This window comes from Perca flavescens, chromosome 4 (genome assembly GCF_004354835.1).
Source record: "Perca flavescens isolate YP-PL-M2 chromosome 4, PFLA_1.0, whole genome shotgun sequence".
In the NCBI taxonomy this organism is placed as follows: Eukaryota; Metazoa; Chordata; class Actinopteri; order Perciformes; family Percidae; genus Perca; species Perca flavescens.
Genome location: NC_041334.1, coordinates 16277570 through 16297353, shown reverse-complemented (window position 1 = coordinate 16297353; position 19784 = coordinate 16277570). Strand labels below are relative to the sequence as shown.

General features: G+C 39.6%; 2 protein-coding genes across 2 annotated transcripts; one reads left to right on the top strand and one right to left on the bottom strand.

Annotated features, from left to right (window-relative positions):
* Nucleotides 1-1601: 1601 nt before the first annotated feature.
* LOC114554043 (adenosine receptor A1) lies at nt 1602-3591 on the bottom strand. Its single transcript, XM_028575600.1, has 2 exons — nt 3278-3591; nt 1602-2361 (listed from the first exon to the last, which is right to left on the bottom strand). The coding sequence occupies exons 1-2, from the start codon at nt 3589-3591 to the stop codon at nt 1725-1727; spliced, it is 951 nt and encodes a 316-aa protein (XP_028431401.1). The 3' UTR covers nt 1602-1724.
* Nucleotides 3592-13837: 10246 nt separating this feature from the next.
* On the top strand, nt 13838-16763 carry LOC114554042 (adenosine receptor A1). The gene is made up of 2 exons (XM_028575599.1): nt 13838-14337; nt 14578-16763. The coding sequence occupies exons 1-2, from the start codon at nt 13988-13990 to the stop codon at nt 15218-15220; spliced, it is 993 nt and encodes a 330-aa protein (XP_028431400.1). The 5' UTR covers nt 13838-13987; the 3' UTR covers nt 15221-16763.
* Nucleotides 16764-19784: the final 3021 nt, after the last annotated feature.

Genomic DNA, 19784 nt, shown 5'->3' with positions numbered 1-19784 from the left:
AACACTCAGCAGTTTCAAATCCCTCATCAAGGAAGGAGGTGACAGATGGTAAAATACGTATTGATATGTTTGTGAGGGAGGGACAGACAGAGATAGAGTGAAAGTGTCAGACGACAGCATGTTCATGTGAAACTATTCATCTTTATAAAGGGCAGAGCTGGTGAATGTACATAAATATGAGAAAAATAAACATCTCACCGCAATAGTCAAAACCCACATATAAAATGACAAACACATTTAAACTTGCAGAGTCTGAACCAGATTAGACCTTTTGTTCTTATGTATAGGTTCTCTGAGTGGAAGTAGTGTGACATGGACAGAAACTAGGCTTAGGTCAAACTGATGACAAAGCAGAACTGATGCAGATTTACAAGAAGCTTTAGAGTTGGGATAAATCACTTCAGCATAATGCTCTCTGGGAAATTTACTCAAATGCTTCAGAGTCTTTTCAACACCCTGCCACAGCTAATGATTGAAATATGGCTAAAACAAGCTGAATTAGTTGAAAGGATGCCTGCATCCTGTGATAAAGACTAATTGTTGGATTGCTTTAATGTTGCCAGAGTTTTATTCCATTTGGTTTAGTGACTTATTGTTAATTTGCATTCCAGGCAGGGCCTTTTTCTGTTTTCTGTATATTGAATCCTAATGACTCGAGTGATCCTCTGATCTTGTGTCTAACATTTCAGAACACACTGTACTCTCTCTCTCTATTGATCTTACCCAATACGTTTTCCCATTCAAGTGACTACTCAAACATCAAAAGTAAGCATTTGCAAATTAATGTTTTGTACTAAATCTAATCTAATTCTAGCAGCATGGTTCTACACTGCAATGTTGATCCGTCTGTCGGTCAGTCCGTCCACCACTTTGGTGCCAATTAAAATATCTCAACAACTGTGTGACATATTGCCATGACATTTTGTACAGACATTCATGGTGCCCAGAGGATGAATCCTAATGACTCAGGTGATCCTCTGATCTTGTGTTCCCCTTTATGATTAACTTTTACTTTACCGATCTTTTAACATTTCATTATTTTCATACTTTGTTTTATGACCAAATACTTGCAAAACGTATGTTGTTTAGTGCTTATTATTGAATGTTAGCATACTAACACGCTAAACTAAGATTGAGAACATGGTAACATAGCTGCTCGACATCCGTATGTTAGCATTGTCATCGTGAGCATGTTAACATTTAGCTTAAAGCACTGCTGAGCCTAAATACAGCCTCACAGAGCCACAGGCACAGCTGGAGACTCGTTGTCTTGTCTAAAATGTAGCCTATTTAAATTGTTGTAAATCTGAAATAAGAACTGTAACATTAGCATATTTGAAGAAACAATCAAAGTTTATTCTGGTGAATTTATCCACAACCTATTTGAACATGAAATGGTTGTTGCATAACTTATTATGTAGATGTATATATTATAATTCAATATGAATCAATTTATGAAGCATCAATTGAAAACAAAATAATGCATGTTGATGGGACTATATAGTTGTTCTGTTGATTGCAAGTTCTGATTTTCTTTGAAATCTAAATGTCAAATAAATATGAATGGGTCAGAGATGAACTTGTCCCATGACCCAATGAAGTGCTTTGCTTTTGTGTTCGTTAATCGGTTAATATTCCAAATATCACATACATGTAATTCAATGAGTGCCATCGATGCACTATCTCACTGTAAACCATGTGCACGGGAGTACTGCAGTTCTTTGTTACATTTTTACATCCACTTTATCCGGTATGGCTGGTGTGGTGGTGGGGCACGCGGTGGGCTCTGTGGGTTTACACAACATGCAGCGGCTAGTGATTTGGATCAGCGTGACACGGAACCCATTTATCCTGTATGCATAAACCATTGGGTTGAGTGCTGAGTTCACATGGGACATGAAAATGCCTACATACATGGCAAACTTAGGTATGGAATACTTTGGGCAGAAAAAGCTAATGCAGTTCATGATGTGTATTGGCAGCCAACACACAGCAAAGAGGAACACCACCAAGGCCAGTGATTTGGCCAGCTTCAGCTCCTTCCGATAGTACCTGTCTCCATCGCACGTGGCTTCAGCACGCCGGTTAAGCTGTCGCCGGATCACCCTAAAGATCTCCCCATACAGAGCGATCATTACGGACAGGGGTACCACCACCCCGCCGAAGAAATTGAAGTACACCATGTAGTCCATTCTCATGACAGTGGTGAATTCACAGACAATGTCGCTGGAACTGCTGAGGTTTCCTTGAACATTGCGGTTATTCCATCCAATCATTGGAACCAATCCAGTGAGGAAGGAGAGGATCCAACACAGAAAAACTGCCACGTATGCCCTCCTCTGGGTCACTATGGTGTTGTACCTGAGCAGTTATTGGAAAACAAATGAAGACAGGTTTTTAATCACTGAAATGGACACATGCATCCTGTACTACTGGATGAGTATTTTTTTGAACAAACGCCAGTACATAGATTATTGTTGAGAAGCATTTTTCTCAAGTACCAGCTTTGACATAAGGATCCAACATACAAATAAAAAGGAGTATGGTTAACTGCCAAAATCCCTTAACAAACTATGTCAGTTATTTAGTCAGAGAGTGACATTTTCATTTCCTTAAAAGCTTTTGATGTCCAGCCCATTGATTTGCATTAAACCACACAACAATATGTGGTGCCACGTCAGACATCAACCATCTGCTCTTGTTTCATTCTCTGAGGCTAAAAGCAATAAAAAGAGACTTACTACTACTATATTTATTTATTCTCCTATAATGTTTTTGGGACAACTTTAGGGAGTAGGATTATCAGAAAATTAAGGGGTTTTGCTGTTTAAGAAAGGAGTTCAATTCAACTGTTACAGTCACAATATGTTGGTTCTGAGAGCAATCTAAGACAATTTGTAATTTGGGGTAATATATAAATAAAAGTTACTTGATTTGACTTATATGGGAAGAGATACATGCTCAATCTACAACCAGTTGAGTTCTAGTGAAATCAGGCTTGTGAATAAAGAGCACTTATGCCAATAACATATTTCAGAGTCTATTTTTATCAAGAAAGCTGCAATGAACTGGAACAGGCAATCACAACCACTCATGGATTATGCTGGGATCCGTTTCCTATTGCTCTCAGTTATGAATATTTTATTGCTCTTCTTGATTTGTCATCACAACATTCATCATCCAAAACACTTTCTGTTAATCTTTCTAAATCCTCAGAAAACGAAATTACACTTTTTAAATGAAAGTATAGCCACTTCGTTTTACAACAGTTCCTCACCTGGTGGGAATCTTGACACGCAGATATCTGTCAATAGCGATGGCCAGGAGGGAAAGGATGGAGCTCTGGGTGATGATCAGCAGCAGGCAGGACAGGAAGAGGCAGGTGTAAAACTGAGTATTAAATCCCAGACTAATGATAATAGCCAGAGGGATGACCAAAACTCCCACAGCGATATCAGCCACGGCCAGAGACACAATGAAGCAGAAGGTGGTGTTGCGGAGAGCTCGGTTCACACACACAGCCAGCACCACCAGCACATTCCCCACCACAGAGGCCAGGGCAATAGCTGTTTCAATGGAGATGTACATCATGTCCACATGTTCCCGACGCTTGATACCAGGAGAAGACATTTTTGCTATTCGCAGATCTCGCTTACCTTTAGATACTAAAAGAAAATCTAAATTGGTTGTTGAAACTTCTTACTTCCACTTTAGGTTTTGCTTCCATTACTAGCTGAAAATAATTGTACTTTTTTTTCTTTGCCACATTGACACATTAATGAGTGGCCCTTTTGTTCTCCTGAAGGGATGTTGGACGATTAATCCTTAGCATGTTGTTCAAGCTTTGTTCAGGACTGGATGCCAGTGCATCACTATACTCTTCTACATCCCTACTTGCGCTCGCTCTTAGTCACTCTCTCACAAGTCTGTAAAAACTGTGCTGGTCATAAAATCGAGGGGAGGGACTTTGCCTTCTGCAGCACCCTGCAGCAATAGTTTTGCTCACATTAAAGGGATATTTCACCGTTGGAAAGATGAATATGTTTTTAAATTAAGTCATTTATGTAGTAGAAATGTGAAATAATTTTTGAAGTAGGTGCCTTCTAGACCGAGAAAAGCCAGAAAATGTATTTTTGTCTCATGTGGATGAAAGACAACAACCCCCAGAATGCCCTTGCTTCGCTTCCCTACGAGGCCATTCCCAAGCCACGCCTACCGGTTACAGAGGATAGTCAAGTCAAGTCAAGTGGGTTTTATTGTCATTTCAAACATATATGTTGTACATAGTGAAACGAAACATTCACCGTGGCTCAAGTGGTGTTACACATTTAAAATATATAAAAATGACATTTTATAAAAACATTATATAAAAACGACATACGAGACAAATTTAGTGCACACACATTATAGACCATACATAATGTGCAATTACTACTTAAATTAGAGCATGTAAGACAGATAAGGGACAGACAACAAAAGGGGTATAAGTACACTTGTAACAGAGCACTGATTGTTATAAGTTAGGTTCACCGTGAGGTGAAGGTAGAATATCAGAACTTTCTTGAGATTTGCGTGGTTGAAATCACCAGCAACAATAAATAGGCCATCCAGATGTGCGATTTGGAGCTCACTGATAGCTCCGTAAAGTTCAGCTAACGCATTGGTAGCAAAAGCGCTTGGTGGGATCCAAACACAGAGTATAAACACAGCCGTGAATTTGTGTGGAATGTAGAATGGTCGGCATCTAACAGTCACAAACTCCACCAGCGGTGAGCAGTAGTTGGATACAAGCACCACATTTCTGCACCAGTCTGTGTTAACACAGCCCACCTCCACGAGTCTTAGCCGGCGAGAGAGCATTTATCTGCTCGGAAGGCTAGCAGGCCTGGTAGCTGGATAGCAGAGTCGGGTACACTGTTGTTCAGCCATGTTTCCACAACAACAAAAACACAGCAGTCTCTGAACTGGACTACATCCAACTTCAACAAAACTCCCAACGCGGGAGCAGGATGGATGGGACAGGTGGCCGGCTAGTATTAGCTTTCCACATAGCTTAAACTCCTGCCCTTGTTTGTTCCGCGGGTTGAAAACATACGGAACTAGCTGCTACTACTGGCTATAGTCCATAGCCTCTGGACAAAAACACGCAAAACAAAGATTTTCGATGTCCCTTCAGGGGACATGACATGGGAAGGAAGCATGGTCATTCGAAAATGCTAACAGGCTTTATTGAGCAACACCGAGAAGCTGAGGTGCTGGTCCCGCACTCACAAGTTTAATTTTCAACAATGTCAAAATCCGGTGGTCCATGTCAAACATTGCGGTGTCCAGTTTGAATGCACAATAATTGACAAGGTTGCTGCAGTCATTTTTAAACTTAAACTGTTTTTGTACAGATTAATGACTGAGTAAAGAGTAGTTCCCAAAATGTTCCTTTGATTTGACATACTGCACTCATGTTCCTCTTTAATTGAATCAAGGCTCTAGTTATCTGCTACTATAAACATGAACTTGAATTAGAATTCTGTACATCTGCTGCAAAAAACTTTGAATTCTTTGAGCTCCAGTTTGAGAAAAGGGCTTTGAATTTAAACTACCAGATGGTCTGCTGCAGCTCTTCCTCCCTCTCCCCTCTGTTCCTCCATAGACCGTATATAAGAATGGACCAACAGATCCCGTTGCTCTGGACAGAGACCAGTGAAGGCTATTAGAAGCACTTTTCCAGTGATCGCTAGCTTTACTGCGCAGACTCCAACTGAGAGAGACAACGTAAATGTGACGTGAGCAACGTGTCTGAAAGTTGTAAGTCTTCTGGTAGCTGTGCCAAGAGAAATCTCAATCATTGCCAATCTTGCAGAGACGGAGAGCGTAGGTATGTAAGGAGATAACATGGGCACAGGCTAATTATTGATCACTAACATGCTAGTTAACATTAGTAATTAAACCTAAACAGCTCATGTAAGTCGAAACTGCCTGCGAGCTTCTCCTGTACTATATGGTAATTCCTCTACTATGTGACACAATCGTTAGCCTATTTTTACAAAAACGTCTGCTACGGAGCCATAACATGAGGTACAAGGTAATGGAGCCTTTTATACAATGGACAAACAAGAGTCTTTAAACGCTTCAGATGTAAAGTTATTCACTGTCAAGTGACGTCAAAATGAATGCTAGTCAATGGGATGCTAACGGGAGGTGATCGCTTTGTAGCATCAAAATGGCGCCATAGGAGGTTCGAGTTCTGAAGCGAAGCTTACCCCCTTGGTTTCCTCTCACACCAACTTCGGCATGTCCTCGTTCAGATGGCAGCAGTAGGCGGCGCTGTGGCTTCAGCCTCTGGTCCTCGTAGCAGGCTGCTGCCATCTGAGGACACCCCGGAGACGGAAAAGTAAACGTGCTACACGAGCCAGTGTTTGTGCTAGGCTAAAGGCTAACCCCAGCAAACCAGCTCTCCCGCCTATTTTGCCGTCAATACTGCCGACGTTGTCTTTGCTGTAATCAAATCAGTATATATTTATGTTTAACATGGTATTTCATTTTATCAATGGGAAACATACGTGTCCAGACAAGGCTAGCAGCAGCAGCAGCACCGCGTCAAACACGTTTCATTGAATTACTAAATGCTGAAAGAATATTATGGAATTTTTGCCAAACGGCGGCAAAAATAAAATGCCTACCCCAGCTTTAATGGTGCCTTTTTTTCCTCCAACCTTTTATAACTTGGACTCTGCAGGGTAAACTGCAAGTAGGAATTAGATCCAAAAGTTCAATTACTAAAACTTAATCTAATTGTCTTTTAGAGAATGAAAAGGCTTTGGCAGCAAGTATCACTGAGCAAGCAATCAATGAGATGGTCTTCAGATGTTTCCTTAAGGAAGCATATTCAATGTCTGCCTGTAAATATATTCAGTCCGATGACTCAGGATGTTGTGTCGGGACATTGCTTATGATCTCAGGCTCTGGTCTAAGCATTAGAGTGTTCATGAGCTAACACTGAATGAGTTTTATTAGGCCTCTGTCAATCTACATGCATTCATTAGTTCAAGTGGGAGTCTACATGCACTATCACTTCAGCAATAACTGTAAAAAAAAAAACACCAAAAAAAAAAAACACTGCAGTATTTATCTAACATATAAGTTCAGCATTTAAAGGTCCCATGACATGACAATTTCACTTTATGAGTTTTTTTAACATTAATATGAGTTCCCCCAGCCTGCCTATGGTCCCCCAGTGGCTAGAAATGGTGATAGGTGTAAACCGAGCCCTGGGTATCCTGCTCTGCCTTTGAGAAAATGAAAGCTCAGATGGGCCGATCTGGAATCTTCTCCTAATGAGGTCATAAGGAGCAAGGTTACCTCCCCGTTCTCTGCTTTGCCCGCCTAGAGAATTTGGCCCACCCATGAGAGAGAGACATCATGGCTTTCAAACGAGCAGTTTGGCAGTTGGTCAAGACACAGAAATGGCACATACTAAGGAAAGCTCATTGTGGGACTGGCTCTGGTGGCTGTAATTCTGCATCAAGGCTGAATTTCGGGAAAGAGACTTCAGATACAGTATTAGGGGACCACTGAGGTCTATATAAAAGCATCCAAAGAGCACCATGTCATGGGACCTTTAAGAACACTATTGTACTGTATCTGGTGCACTTTTATTGTTAACCCATTTCGTCGTTGCAGTTTGTTTCTTTTTTTCCCCTTCTTGGATCGATCCAGAAATGAAAAAGTTCTCCTTTGTAGTGGCGTGGTTTATATATTAACAATAATGTAACATGAAGGAGAAATTGCATTATTTTGTTCCACCAATTATTGATGATTAATTATGGGAAATTGAAATTGCTGCAGATTGAAACATGCGATAGACTCATGGTTTCACCTTGCATGATAATTTCTTCCACTGATATTCCTCTACAGATAGTTGCATAACACCACACATTATTATCTATAAACAGAAGGAATGAATTTGATTATGGCCTTGCGGGGATCCGCTTGCGCATGTGCCACAGGGACTACATGACAGTAAACCTATTACCGGTTCCAATTAACAAAAGTATTGTCAACATCCTCACAGAGCATCCCTGTGTAATGCAGAATTTATTTCACTCTGACATAATGACTACGGCTGCTATGCTGTCTCTGTTTGTGTCTATATTAATCGGTCAACCACAGCAGTTTCCCAAATGGATATGAGTGTTCAAATGAATAAGCTAAATGGAGCACACTTAAAAATAGATCAGGGAGCGGCTTTAAATATTAAATTTACAGACCAACTAAATTCAGGCCGACGATGTAACTCGATTACAAAATTGAGTTACGTCGTCGGCCTAGACATCAAAAACTGGTTGGCTCATAATTTCCTTCAGCTAAACTATTTGGCCCCCAACACCATACCACTGTTGTTGTCCAGAATCTGAATCACCTTTCTGCCTACATGAGACCACATGCCAAGAACCTTGGTGTTATATTATATATATTTATATTTATATTTATATATATATATATATATATATATATATATATATATATATATATATATATATAAGTTTTAACGGACAGGTAAATTCCGTTGTCAGGTCTACTTTTTTCTCTAAGTCATCATCTTAACTCTGAGTCATCTCCTAAATTAAACATTTCCTATGACTTTCTGGTCTTGAAAGAATCATTAATGCAATAAGATCATCCAGGCTGGCTACTACTGTAATTCTCCCAGGCTACCATTTCCTGGTTACAACTACTGTAGCTCCTAGTGGCAGTGCTGCTATGATCACTTTCATATTTATTTCATATATTCTATTTTATTTGTGATAAGGTGCTTTTTTAATAGTCATTGTTTGCTTTGCACATTTTTTTTTCTATGTCAGCTCAGTAATATTTGGGCTCCATTCATTTTAAAAGTGGAAGTGGAATTGGTGCCATAAAAGAGGCAGTGTTTGCATGACCAATTGCAAACATCTACCAGAGCCGCATATTTTACATAAGAAGAGCAAACTATATTTCTACATAAATATGAATAACACAGACACGGTGTAACCATAGACAGTTTATAATGGACCAATAGATCCCGTTGCTCTGGACGGAGACCAGTGAAGGCTATTAGAAGCACTTTTCCGGTGATGGCCAGCTTTACTGCGCAGCCTCCAACTGAGAGAGACAACGTAAATGTGACGTGAGCAACGTGTCTGAAAGTCGTAAGTCTTCTGGTAGCTGTGCCAAGAGAAATCTCAATCATTCCCAATCTTACAGAGACGGAGAGTGTAGGTATATGTAAGGAGATAACATGGGCACAGGCTAATTATTGATCACTAACATGCTAGTTAACATTAGTAATTAAACTTAAACAGCTAATGTAAGTCGAAACTGCCTGCAAGCTTCTCCTGTATACGGTAATTCCTCTACTGTGTGACACAATCGTTAGCCTATTTTTACAAAAACATCTGCTACAGAGCCTTTTATACATTGTCGTGTTTCTTTAGAACTAAACAATGGACAAATAGAGTCTTTAAACGCTTCAGATGTAAAGTTATTCGCTGTCAAGTGACGTCAAAATGAATGCTAGTCAGTGGAAAGCTAACGGGAGGTGATGGCCAGGTAGCATCAAAATGGCCATAGAAGGTTCGAGTTCTGAAGCGAAGCTTACCCCCTTGGGTGTAACAGGCAAAACAAAATACAGTCGTCCTAAACAGGAAGGAAAGCTGGCAAAAAAAAGAAAAGCTACAGAAAGCCGACGCTGCAAATGCAAAAATCACAAAGCTTATCAATATCACTTCCCCATCAATCAGGCACAAGATCTGACCATAAGTACACTTGTGCTCTCCATAAACTGCCGTTGCTTTAGCCTATTATTTCAGTTGCAACACTGGCAGTGGTAAGCAATCGTGAGAGCAAATAAAAAATATAAAAACATAATTCAAACTGATGTGCGCATTGGCAACACACAGCTCAAGAAGCCAACAAATAGCCGATATGTAATTCCCTCCGCTGAAAATCTGAAAAAACGCGATTATGCGATTGCATAATTCAATGCATAATCAGCCAAAGTCCGCATATTTATGCGGGGGCCGCATTTATTTAGATACGCCGCACTTTCGCTGCATAAATTGCCGATTTCCTCACAAAATATGCGGGGCTTGCATGATTTCATAATCCCCGCATTTTCATTGCAAAAAAGTCACAAATATCTTAGCAGAAAGTTGAAAAATGTTGCGTTTACTTCACAAGAGCAGCCATTTTCCCCTGTTGCCATGGGAATGTTATGAAGTGACTTAATTACGCGACGTGAGCACATTGACAAAATATAAAATGGACCAACAGATCCCATTGCTCTGGACGGAGACCAGTGAAGGCTATTAGACAAGGGGGTAAGCTTTGCTTCAGAACTCGAACCTCCTATGGCGCCATTTTGATGCTACAAAGAGATCACCTCACGTTAGCATTCCACTAACTAGCATTCATTTTGACGTCACTTGACAGTGAATAACTTTACATGTGAAGCGTTTAAAGACTCTTGTTTGTCCATTGTTTATTTCTAAAGAAAGACGACAATATATAAAAGGCTCCATTATCTTGTACCTCATGTTATGGCTCCGTAGCAGACGTTTTTGTAAAAATAGGCTAACGATTGTGTCACATAGTAGAGGAATTACCGTATAGTACAGGAGAAGCTCGCAGGCAGTTTTGACTTACATGAGCTGTTTAGGCAAGGCAAGGCAAGGCATTGGGTCAGGGCTGGACTGGCCATCTGGCATTCCGGGCACGTTTGGGCCGAATCACCGATATAAATAGGCCTTTTTTTATTTTTTGGCCGGGCCGGCCCATAAAGAATTCACAGCGGCCCATTGGTTAATTTTCTTTATTGGCACTGGCCTGACCGAATCAAATCCAGGAACCCCCTTCCCCACTCCGGGCTGCAAATTTACGAATCCCACTATGGCCACGCCTCCCGGCCCTGACACACAAGCTGTAGTAGTTATGCTGGAAGTTTAGCATCTACGTTAAAATGGACAAAAAATCACTAAAGTGCAGGGGAGGTGCAGAGAAATTACAGGAGAAAAAGATTAAGAATCTACAGGCGGATTCCTCAAAAATGTAGGACATGTTTGGGGCTGTAGTAGCTGCTTTAACATCAGCATTACCTGAATTAGAGGAAGGAGGAGAGGTGGCTGGCTATACAGAGAAGCAGAAACAGCATCATGACAGGGAAGAAGCTGCAAGGAGGAGGAGAGTGACCATGAAAGGGCCAAGGGAGCGAGTGAGGAATAGATGGAGAGTAGATGACGATGTGGTAAGGAGTAGGCAAATTAAGGGACTCTCAGGAAGGGAAGGAGGCTGTGTTTGTGTTTGTGTGTGTGTGTGTGTGTGTGTGTGTGTGTGTGTGTGTGTGTGTGTGTGTGTGTGTGTGTGTGTGTGTGTGTGTGTGCGCGTGCGTGCATGCGTGTGTCACGTCATAACGACAACAAGCAGTTTGTCTGTAACATTAAAGTTAGTGCCTGTCAGGTAACCTATCTGTTTACGCTTACATTGAAAATGCTAGTGGTTAGCCTGTTGGGTAGCTGAAAAGTGTGTGTGATCTATAAAATCAGTGTTGATACAATCATCAGTGTTCCTTGAATTGCTTAATTAGCTTCTCTTGTATTGGTGCTCTTTTCCAGGGCATATAGCTTACTACTCTCAGCTTTATTGTAGCTTTTGGGAAGGGTTATGGTTATTGTATTTAGCAGGCACTTATGTCCAAAGCGACAAAATATGAATCTTACAATAGTTAAAATTAAATTTAAAGTTGCTAAGCCAATATTAAGCAAAATAGTAATAATAACAATAATGGCAATACAATATCAAATATCAATAATAAAAATACCATAAATATACAAATCATAACTCTAAGAATGAATTAATTATTTAAGTGTAAGATCAACAGATAAATCTTGAGACCCCTCTTGAAGGATCCAGAACTATCACATGAACGCTGAACACTAGGCAACTCATATCATAGAATGCACGCATATGTGAAGAGGACTGTCTGCAGGGAATGTGTCTGACCAATCACGGTGGGTGTGGGCCGCCTGGTCCAAAAATGCCAGCCCAGTCCAGCCCTGCATTGGGTTAGGTTTAATTACTAATGTTAACTAGCATTTTAGTTAGCAATAATTAGCCTGTGCCCATGTAATCTCCTTACATATACCTACACTCTCCGTCTCTGTAAGACTGGGAATGATTGAGATTTCTCTTGGCACAGCTACCAGAAGACAACTTTCAGACACGTTGCTCACGTCACATCACATTACGTTGTCTCTCTCAGTTAGAGGCTGCGCAGTAAAGCCGGCCATCACCGGAAAAGTGCTTCTAATAGTCTTCACTCTCCGTCCAGAGCAACGGGATCTGTTGGTCCATTCTTATATACTGTCTTTGCTATTAGAAGCACTTTTCCGGTGAGCGCTGAGCGTTACTGCGTATGTACAGAAAGTTTTGTATATTAGTTTTTATATTTATACATTAATTAAAATGAAATAATGTATCATTGATGTGAAAATGGACATTTAAAGAGATTACTTCCGCCAAACAAAAGACAAAATAAGAAGGGAAGAGTAAATGACTCAGCAGGGATAACATTAAATGAGAAGTTGATCTATAGGAGAACAAATAAATATATTTGAAACCAATACAGAATGGCTGAGAACCTTACTGCATTATGTTCCATTATATTTTCATATATTGAATGTCAGCTTGATGGTGTTTTAAGCCCCCAAATTCTACTTCAAGGCAGCGCTGTGACCGTTGACTTCAAGGCACCTCACCCTAACGCTAACCATAACAGTAACCCTAACCATTGCCTAATCGTATAGCCTTCCAAGCAGCGCTGCCTGGAAGATGACGTTGGGGGTTTAAAACACCAAACACCTGAATGTCACCTGCTGCCTGAATCTTGCATTTTCCTTTACAAAAAAAAAAACATTTCCACCATAAATTGGTGCATACAAATTTACCAGTATGCAGGAAGTTTGACCCTGGTCAGTAACATTTATTTATGTAACTTAATTGTGTGTCATTAGATGTTTACTTTCCTAACGTAATGTGCAAAATAATTGTTTTTCTTGATTAGATTAATTTGTGATCATTAGGAGCCGAAATCAAAATCGTGATCAAAATTCAATTACTTGCACAGCCTTTACCACAACCACCAGCACAAAGACAACAGACCACATGTATTAAAGAAAAAAAAATCGAGCATTTTTAAAGTTTAGATTAGGATCAGGGTGAGAAGTGGGTGCTTTTTCTCAGAGACTGTATCCAATGCTTCTAATAAAACAAACTAAATGTCATATTGATACAAATATGATATGCTACATCTGGGATTGTAACTGACTGGTAAAAGCAGCATGATAGACAACTGCAGCACAATACCAGTCAATGTACCTAAACTAATGCCACTTTCTCAGTGTGAATGTGGTTATTTTACCATTGGGGCTCCAGGTTGGTCGCTTCAAAACAAGTCTCTAACATTGTGAAACATTTCTATCTAAATCAAAAAACTTAATATGTCTGTGCAGAATGCACTAAGATGAATTAAAGCTGCTAATGTGAGCTGATAGGAATTAACCTTTTTACAAGAATTTGCAAGTATTTATCTGTAAACCAGTCACATTTGTTGTCAGATATGATTCATTTCCTCCTGACAGAAATAACATCAGGGCTCTTATCATAGACTTTTTTTTGTCATCCACATGATATATTGCAACAGCATACATATATATTTTTTCAGACATGGCACAGCATTAAAAGTTAAATGCTACCATACAATCACAAGTACAATTACATAAGCATGCAAAAATCCACATAGCGTGCAGCAAAAGTATCTTAGTGTCATCGCAACTTCAAAAAAAAAGCGAGTGACCAAAGACTTCCTATAAAGGTTTCACAAGACCGAGATGAATGATAAATGGCACAGCACAGCTCAGAGTTATATTCAGACACGCTACACCATTAACCAACAAACATGAGCCAGATTGAAAGCACAATGGCTGTGGAAAAAGTCATCTACACGTTGTTCGAGGTGCTTATTGCTGTTAGCTGTTGTCTCGGTAACATGTTGGTTATTTTGGCGCTGTGGACCAGTAAAAGCATTCAACAGCCTACCTTCTGCCTTATTGTCTGTCTGGCTGTGGCTGACTTTATGGTTGGCTGCGTGGCCATACCGCTGGCGGTGGTGGTGGACGGACGAGTGAAGACTTCTTTCTACGGCTGTCTCTTCATCAGCTGTGTGGTCATTCTGTTGACCCTAGTCTCAGTTTTTTCTCTTTTGGCTATTGCAGTGGACCGCTTTCTCCGGGTGTTTTTCCCTCTCAGGTAAGACTTTTCCTGGATGGTTTATTGTGCAAAGAAAAGTAAAATAGTGCTGCTAAGTATGTTTTATCCATTTTATCTCAATCTCATCTATGGCCCTTTTGCATGACTTGTACTGTAAAAAGGCACTGATTTACTATACATACCTACAATGAGCTAATGATGGTTCTATATAATTTGTTATTACTGTGCATTTTAACCACATAATTGGACATATCAATAATTAGTGTTTTTTCGGTTTAGGTACAAAAGGACTGTAACACAGAGACATTCTTGGCTTGTAGTAGCAACATGTTGGCTTGTTGCAATACCACTGAGCTTTTCTCCCATGCTTGGATGGTGCAACCATGAAACCTGGTCTAAGTCCGTCAACTCTACTATTGTCTGCAAGTTTAGAGATGTGATCCCCATGTCATACCTGGTTTACTTCAACTTCTTTCTTTGCACACTGCCACCTCTGTTGGTGATGACTGTATTGTACGCCTACATTTTCTGGACAATCCGAGGAAACCTTCGAGAGAAACCAGGCAACGGTGCCCAAAACCAATCGCAGATGTACCTAAAGAAAGAGAGACAGCTGGCAGGATCTCTGGCTCTGGTCTTGGCTCTGTTTGTGCTGTCCTGGCTCCCTCTCCAGATAATTAACTGCATACTTTATTTTGGTGGGCCAGATGATGTACCATTAGTAGCTGTCTATATTGGCATTCTGCTTTCTCATGCTAACTCAGCTGTAAACCCAGTTGTTTATGCGTTCAAAATACAAAAGATCAAGACAGCGTACCTGAAGCTCTGGAGACGGTATATTTCATGTGGAGAAGAAATTCAAGGATCTCAGACGAGCCAGTCGACAGACAACAATCTCAGTAGCATGGCCAACAATGAGTGAAGGAATATTTTGTTTGTTAGCTTCTTTGTTTTTAAGGAGCAGGTTTGATTGACTGTTGAGCATAATTAAACATTGGTCAAACACATTGTGTGAAATCCAAAAGCTACCTTTTAAAGGATGAGGATGATGTTCTGTGTATTGATATTGTGAAGATATCTAGCACTGAAATATCGCTATGTTTTGGAATCTGTTTGTGTTTGTGTGACCTGTATGTGGGTGTATATGGGTGATTATTGCACAAATTGTCTTGCAGAAGGAAGGGGCCACTTCCACTGTCTTAAAAGCTTTAGTTTCAAATCACTGTTGTGCTTCTGTTTATATTGAAGTTCCAGTTCTTTTGTCAATTTCACAGAAAGCACACACTGTGTTGGAAATTACCTTCACTATCACTATCTTTGAAAAAGAATTGAACTTTTATGACACTAGAAAGATAAATTCAGACATCTTAAGCATTATTTTTGTTGTCATTAAATTGCGAACATTCATTTTATGGCATGTAGCCGTGTACACCTGACTACAAAACTAGAAACCCATGTACAATGTTTTATAGTCAAACAGGCCTGTAAGAGAACTCTTTAGACCTTCAGACCATATTAGACCGGTGTGAGATGTATAGTAATTTATTTTAATCTGTAGTTTTCAATCCATAGTATAGGATTGGATAGCATAGACATCTTATAATAATATGTCTTCCCCCATTGAACAAGAAGTAGAAAAAACATTTCAAAAGAGTGCAGTCTACCACAACACCACCACAAAATACAGCCTCAAGAATTACCCAAAAGTTGAGCTAGTCTAAACAACATTCAAACCTTACAAGTATCACAAAGGAAGCATTTATTGCACAACTGTTGTATTGGATAGCATTAGGTTGCACAGATATTTATATTTTTCTGGTCAATGTGTTGACTACAATATGGAATATCACCAATACGTGGCCAACTACCAGTTGTACTACCACAGCTAACAAAAAGCATAAACAATATACTGTACAGATGTTTCTTTTTTGTACCAGTTCATAATAATGGATGTATTTTTAACAAGCAATCTCAAGAATAGTCTGGCTCAACAGATGTACATTACTGGGATAAAGCCTGACGGGTGTCCATCGCTGATCGGGTTGTTTTTATAACATTGTTAGTGACATCTGTTGGTAATGTGCATTGCATTTTGAATTGTTTTTACTCCATTATTTTCTTATAAAGTATAGTATCAAAACAAGATATTTGCAGTGCACACAGGAGTATAGTGAAAAAGACACACTTGATTTTACAGGTACATCGATTTAATTCAAAGATTAGTACGACATTTTCTTTGGCTAATCAGTATTCATCTTTATTATGCTGTTTGTTTTTGTGTTAATGCGTGTTTTAAGTTCTTATTTCAGAAAGGAAGTGGAACTGGATTGCTTATGTTCACAGGCTTGTGGTTAGTTGTGTAAAGCCCTTTTTCCATTTCCTCACTTTAAGAATCTATTCAGCTCTATTTTCTTTTGAACATACCCTAAACCTTTGAAATTAAAAATAAACTTGTTTCCTGTTAATGAATGCAGTCTTTTAATAGCGCAGTTACTTTCTGCCTGCTGTTAACAGTTTATGCATATTTACGAGCCAGCAAAATGTCAACTAAATATATCATAAACTAATGTCTTCAGTCTACACTGGTGCACTTAAAAATAGCTCTCCATGCAGATAAATGTGATTTTATTTTCAAAAGCATATACCACCATGACTGTTGTTTGTACATTGTTGCATGTGCAGACTTTAACTGTGGCACATTTGACAGAAAAAAAGATATATTTTTTATATCTATTATCAATCCTCCAATCTCTCTAGCAGACATGCACTTCCAATTTGTATTCTTAGAAATAAATTGCTGCAAGTCCACCATGAAGTTTGTAAGTTACTGACTTTTACAAAACCGTACAGCTTAATAACTAACTTTTTAGACACTGGGTCATAGAGTGATTCACATATCAGCAAAAAACAACAACACAGATTTGAGCCACTTTTGCCTACAGTGTGAATGTAGCATAAGACAGTAATTCTCAAAGTGTGGTCCGTGGCACTCTGCAAGGGAGTCCGTGAAAAGTTTTCAGATTCATTAATTTAAATCATCATGATATAAAAATGCATTATACATATTTAACTAACTACTAAATAATATTTTTTTTAAATCTCAAATAGTTCATTGATTACTTTCTAATCTAACAAATCTATACCTCAGAATCTAAAGAAAAATATTTTTGAAACATGTTTAATATCTTTCTAATACATTTCTCATGTGTTGTTATTTCACATAACATAACAAAGGCTATAGAAGTATAAAAAAAAATGTATTCCAAGGGACATACATTAAGGGGGTCCCCCCGGTATATTCTCTATCTTGTAAAGGGTCCTTGGCTGAAAAAAGATTAAGAGCTTCTGCAGTATAATTCCCAAAGCTTAATTTCTCGAGTGATGATAGTCTTTGGCCACAAGATGGGGTCAGAGTGGCTCCTTCCCCACTCAGTCAGTGTGAGCGAGCTTCATTCCTAGCAATCATTGTAGGCTACCTCTCAAGGAAGGTAATAGACTGTATAGTTATCACCTGAGTAGGATTTGCTCCATCCCACAAACTATACAACCTACTACCTCACCTTGCTAGGCTCAACTTCAGGCACCAATATCCTTAACAAGATAACTCGATATGTATCAACTTCAATACATGTTATTAGGATAGACCAGTTCCATCATTGTGTCTGGTAAATGTATTTGTTGTGTCTGCACGCTTCTCCTCAGAGGTGAGGGACGGGTTATCTCTTGAATTCCATGAGGCTGAGTTCCTTATCCATGGAGCCTGCCATGTAGGTTTCGGCTTCACAGTAGATCAACCTGTCTCCTTAGGAAAGACAGTAGATTGTATAGTTATCTCAGAGGGAGGACACAATCCCCACAACTATTCAATCTACTACCTCAGCCTCAAGGACAGATACTTGTGTAGGTAGCAGTGGAAAATTGTCGGTCAAACTGCGAGACAAAAATAAAGAGAAAGTAAGTGAGTTTTTAGCTCCACTTGGGGCCCCAAAGGTTAAAAAATCTTACAGAATATACAGTCTGTGTAGAGGCCAAGATAGATGTGTTTACATGATGTCATTTCAGACTGTGTTTAGTAGCAGCACTTTACAGAAAACCTGCAAGACTGCAAATTCTTTCCTGTAACTGTCATTTATTTTAATTTCTTATGTAGTAAGCTCCTGCAATTGCATCCAAAATACTAGTTAAAACATGCACACATACAAACTTAAATAAATAATAGATATACATTTTTTTTCAAATGACACCCCTCACCATGGAACGAGGTAGTCTGGTAACAGTTTTATCAGGAATTACCTTCTACGAGCAATTTCATCTCCAGACTCACCACCACTGTAGAGTAAAATCAAGACTCATTTCACCGGATTTGCAACCAGCCTGACAGTGCTACTGCATTTACTGTATGTGTTATTCAGTGTCTGACCACTTTCATTGGTCTGCGCAAATGCATTTGGCCAGTGTTTGAGAACAACAGGTGGTGGACATGCCGCACATTGGCGTACACTGGAAATTTGCAAAAAAAAAGTACGTACTAAATGACCTGCACATTAAAGACAAAATACACTTCTGTCAACATAAAAGAGCTCACTTTTTTAGGGAAATTGGAATATAATGAAGAGTAGCTATGCCAAGAATTAGTACCTATTTTACTATAAAACCTTTTCAAAAGTCTTTCTAGCTTTCTTACAAACAGAAAATATAACTCAGTTCAAGCAAATTTCCCCCCGGTTCAGTTCCTTCTGTCTCTACAACCAGAAAGCACTAGTAGAAAAATGGAAAATGGCAGTACGTCGGCCATCTTAGGGAGTCGTTTGGCACCCGTACCAAACATCTGTGGCGCAACCTAACTTCCGCCTCCTCCTTCCAATCCCTTTCCATAAGATAGACTGTTTATCCCCCCCCAAAAAAGAAAAATAATGATAATGGGGATGTTGAGACTGGCTTGAGGAATACTTGTTCATACATTATTTCAGAGAGTTGATTGTTGCTGTTTGAGAAATGCATGCCAAGAAATCCTGCAAGTGATTTTAGTTTTTGCTTGAGTTGTTTTAATGGAGGAGCTGAATGTTTGACTTCAGAATGCAGCATTGCCCTTTTTGCTCAGTGTGAAAGCCACTTCAAGTCCATTGAAAAGGGAGTCTGTTTACTGTGCCAGAGTCTGGGACACAAGCTGGGCAGATCTGTCTGGGACCCAACAGAGCCATACTTTGGCTGAGCTTCCCAAGCCCAGACACTGTTATGGTAGACAACGATGGTCAACTCATGCAAAGGCTAGGACACTTTGCATAAATTAGCATGTGAACCATGGACGCTGAAAAGCGGCTGGGCAGTTCATTACATTCTGAATTCCTCTTTGGCCTAATTAATGCCGACAGTGATTGAAATGTTTTGGCAGGCTGTGCGGCTATGGTGCCAGGGCATGCTCATTGAGGCAGAATGAAAAGGCACAAGGGCATCAGAGAGTGGGAGGCCTTAATTGAGATGTTGAA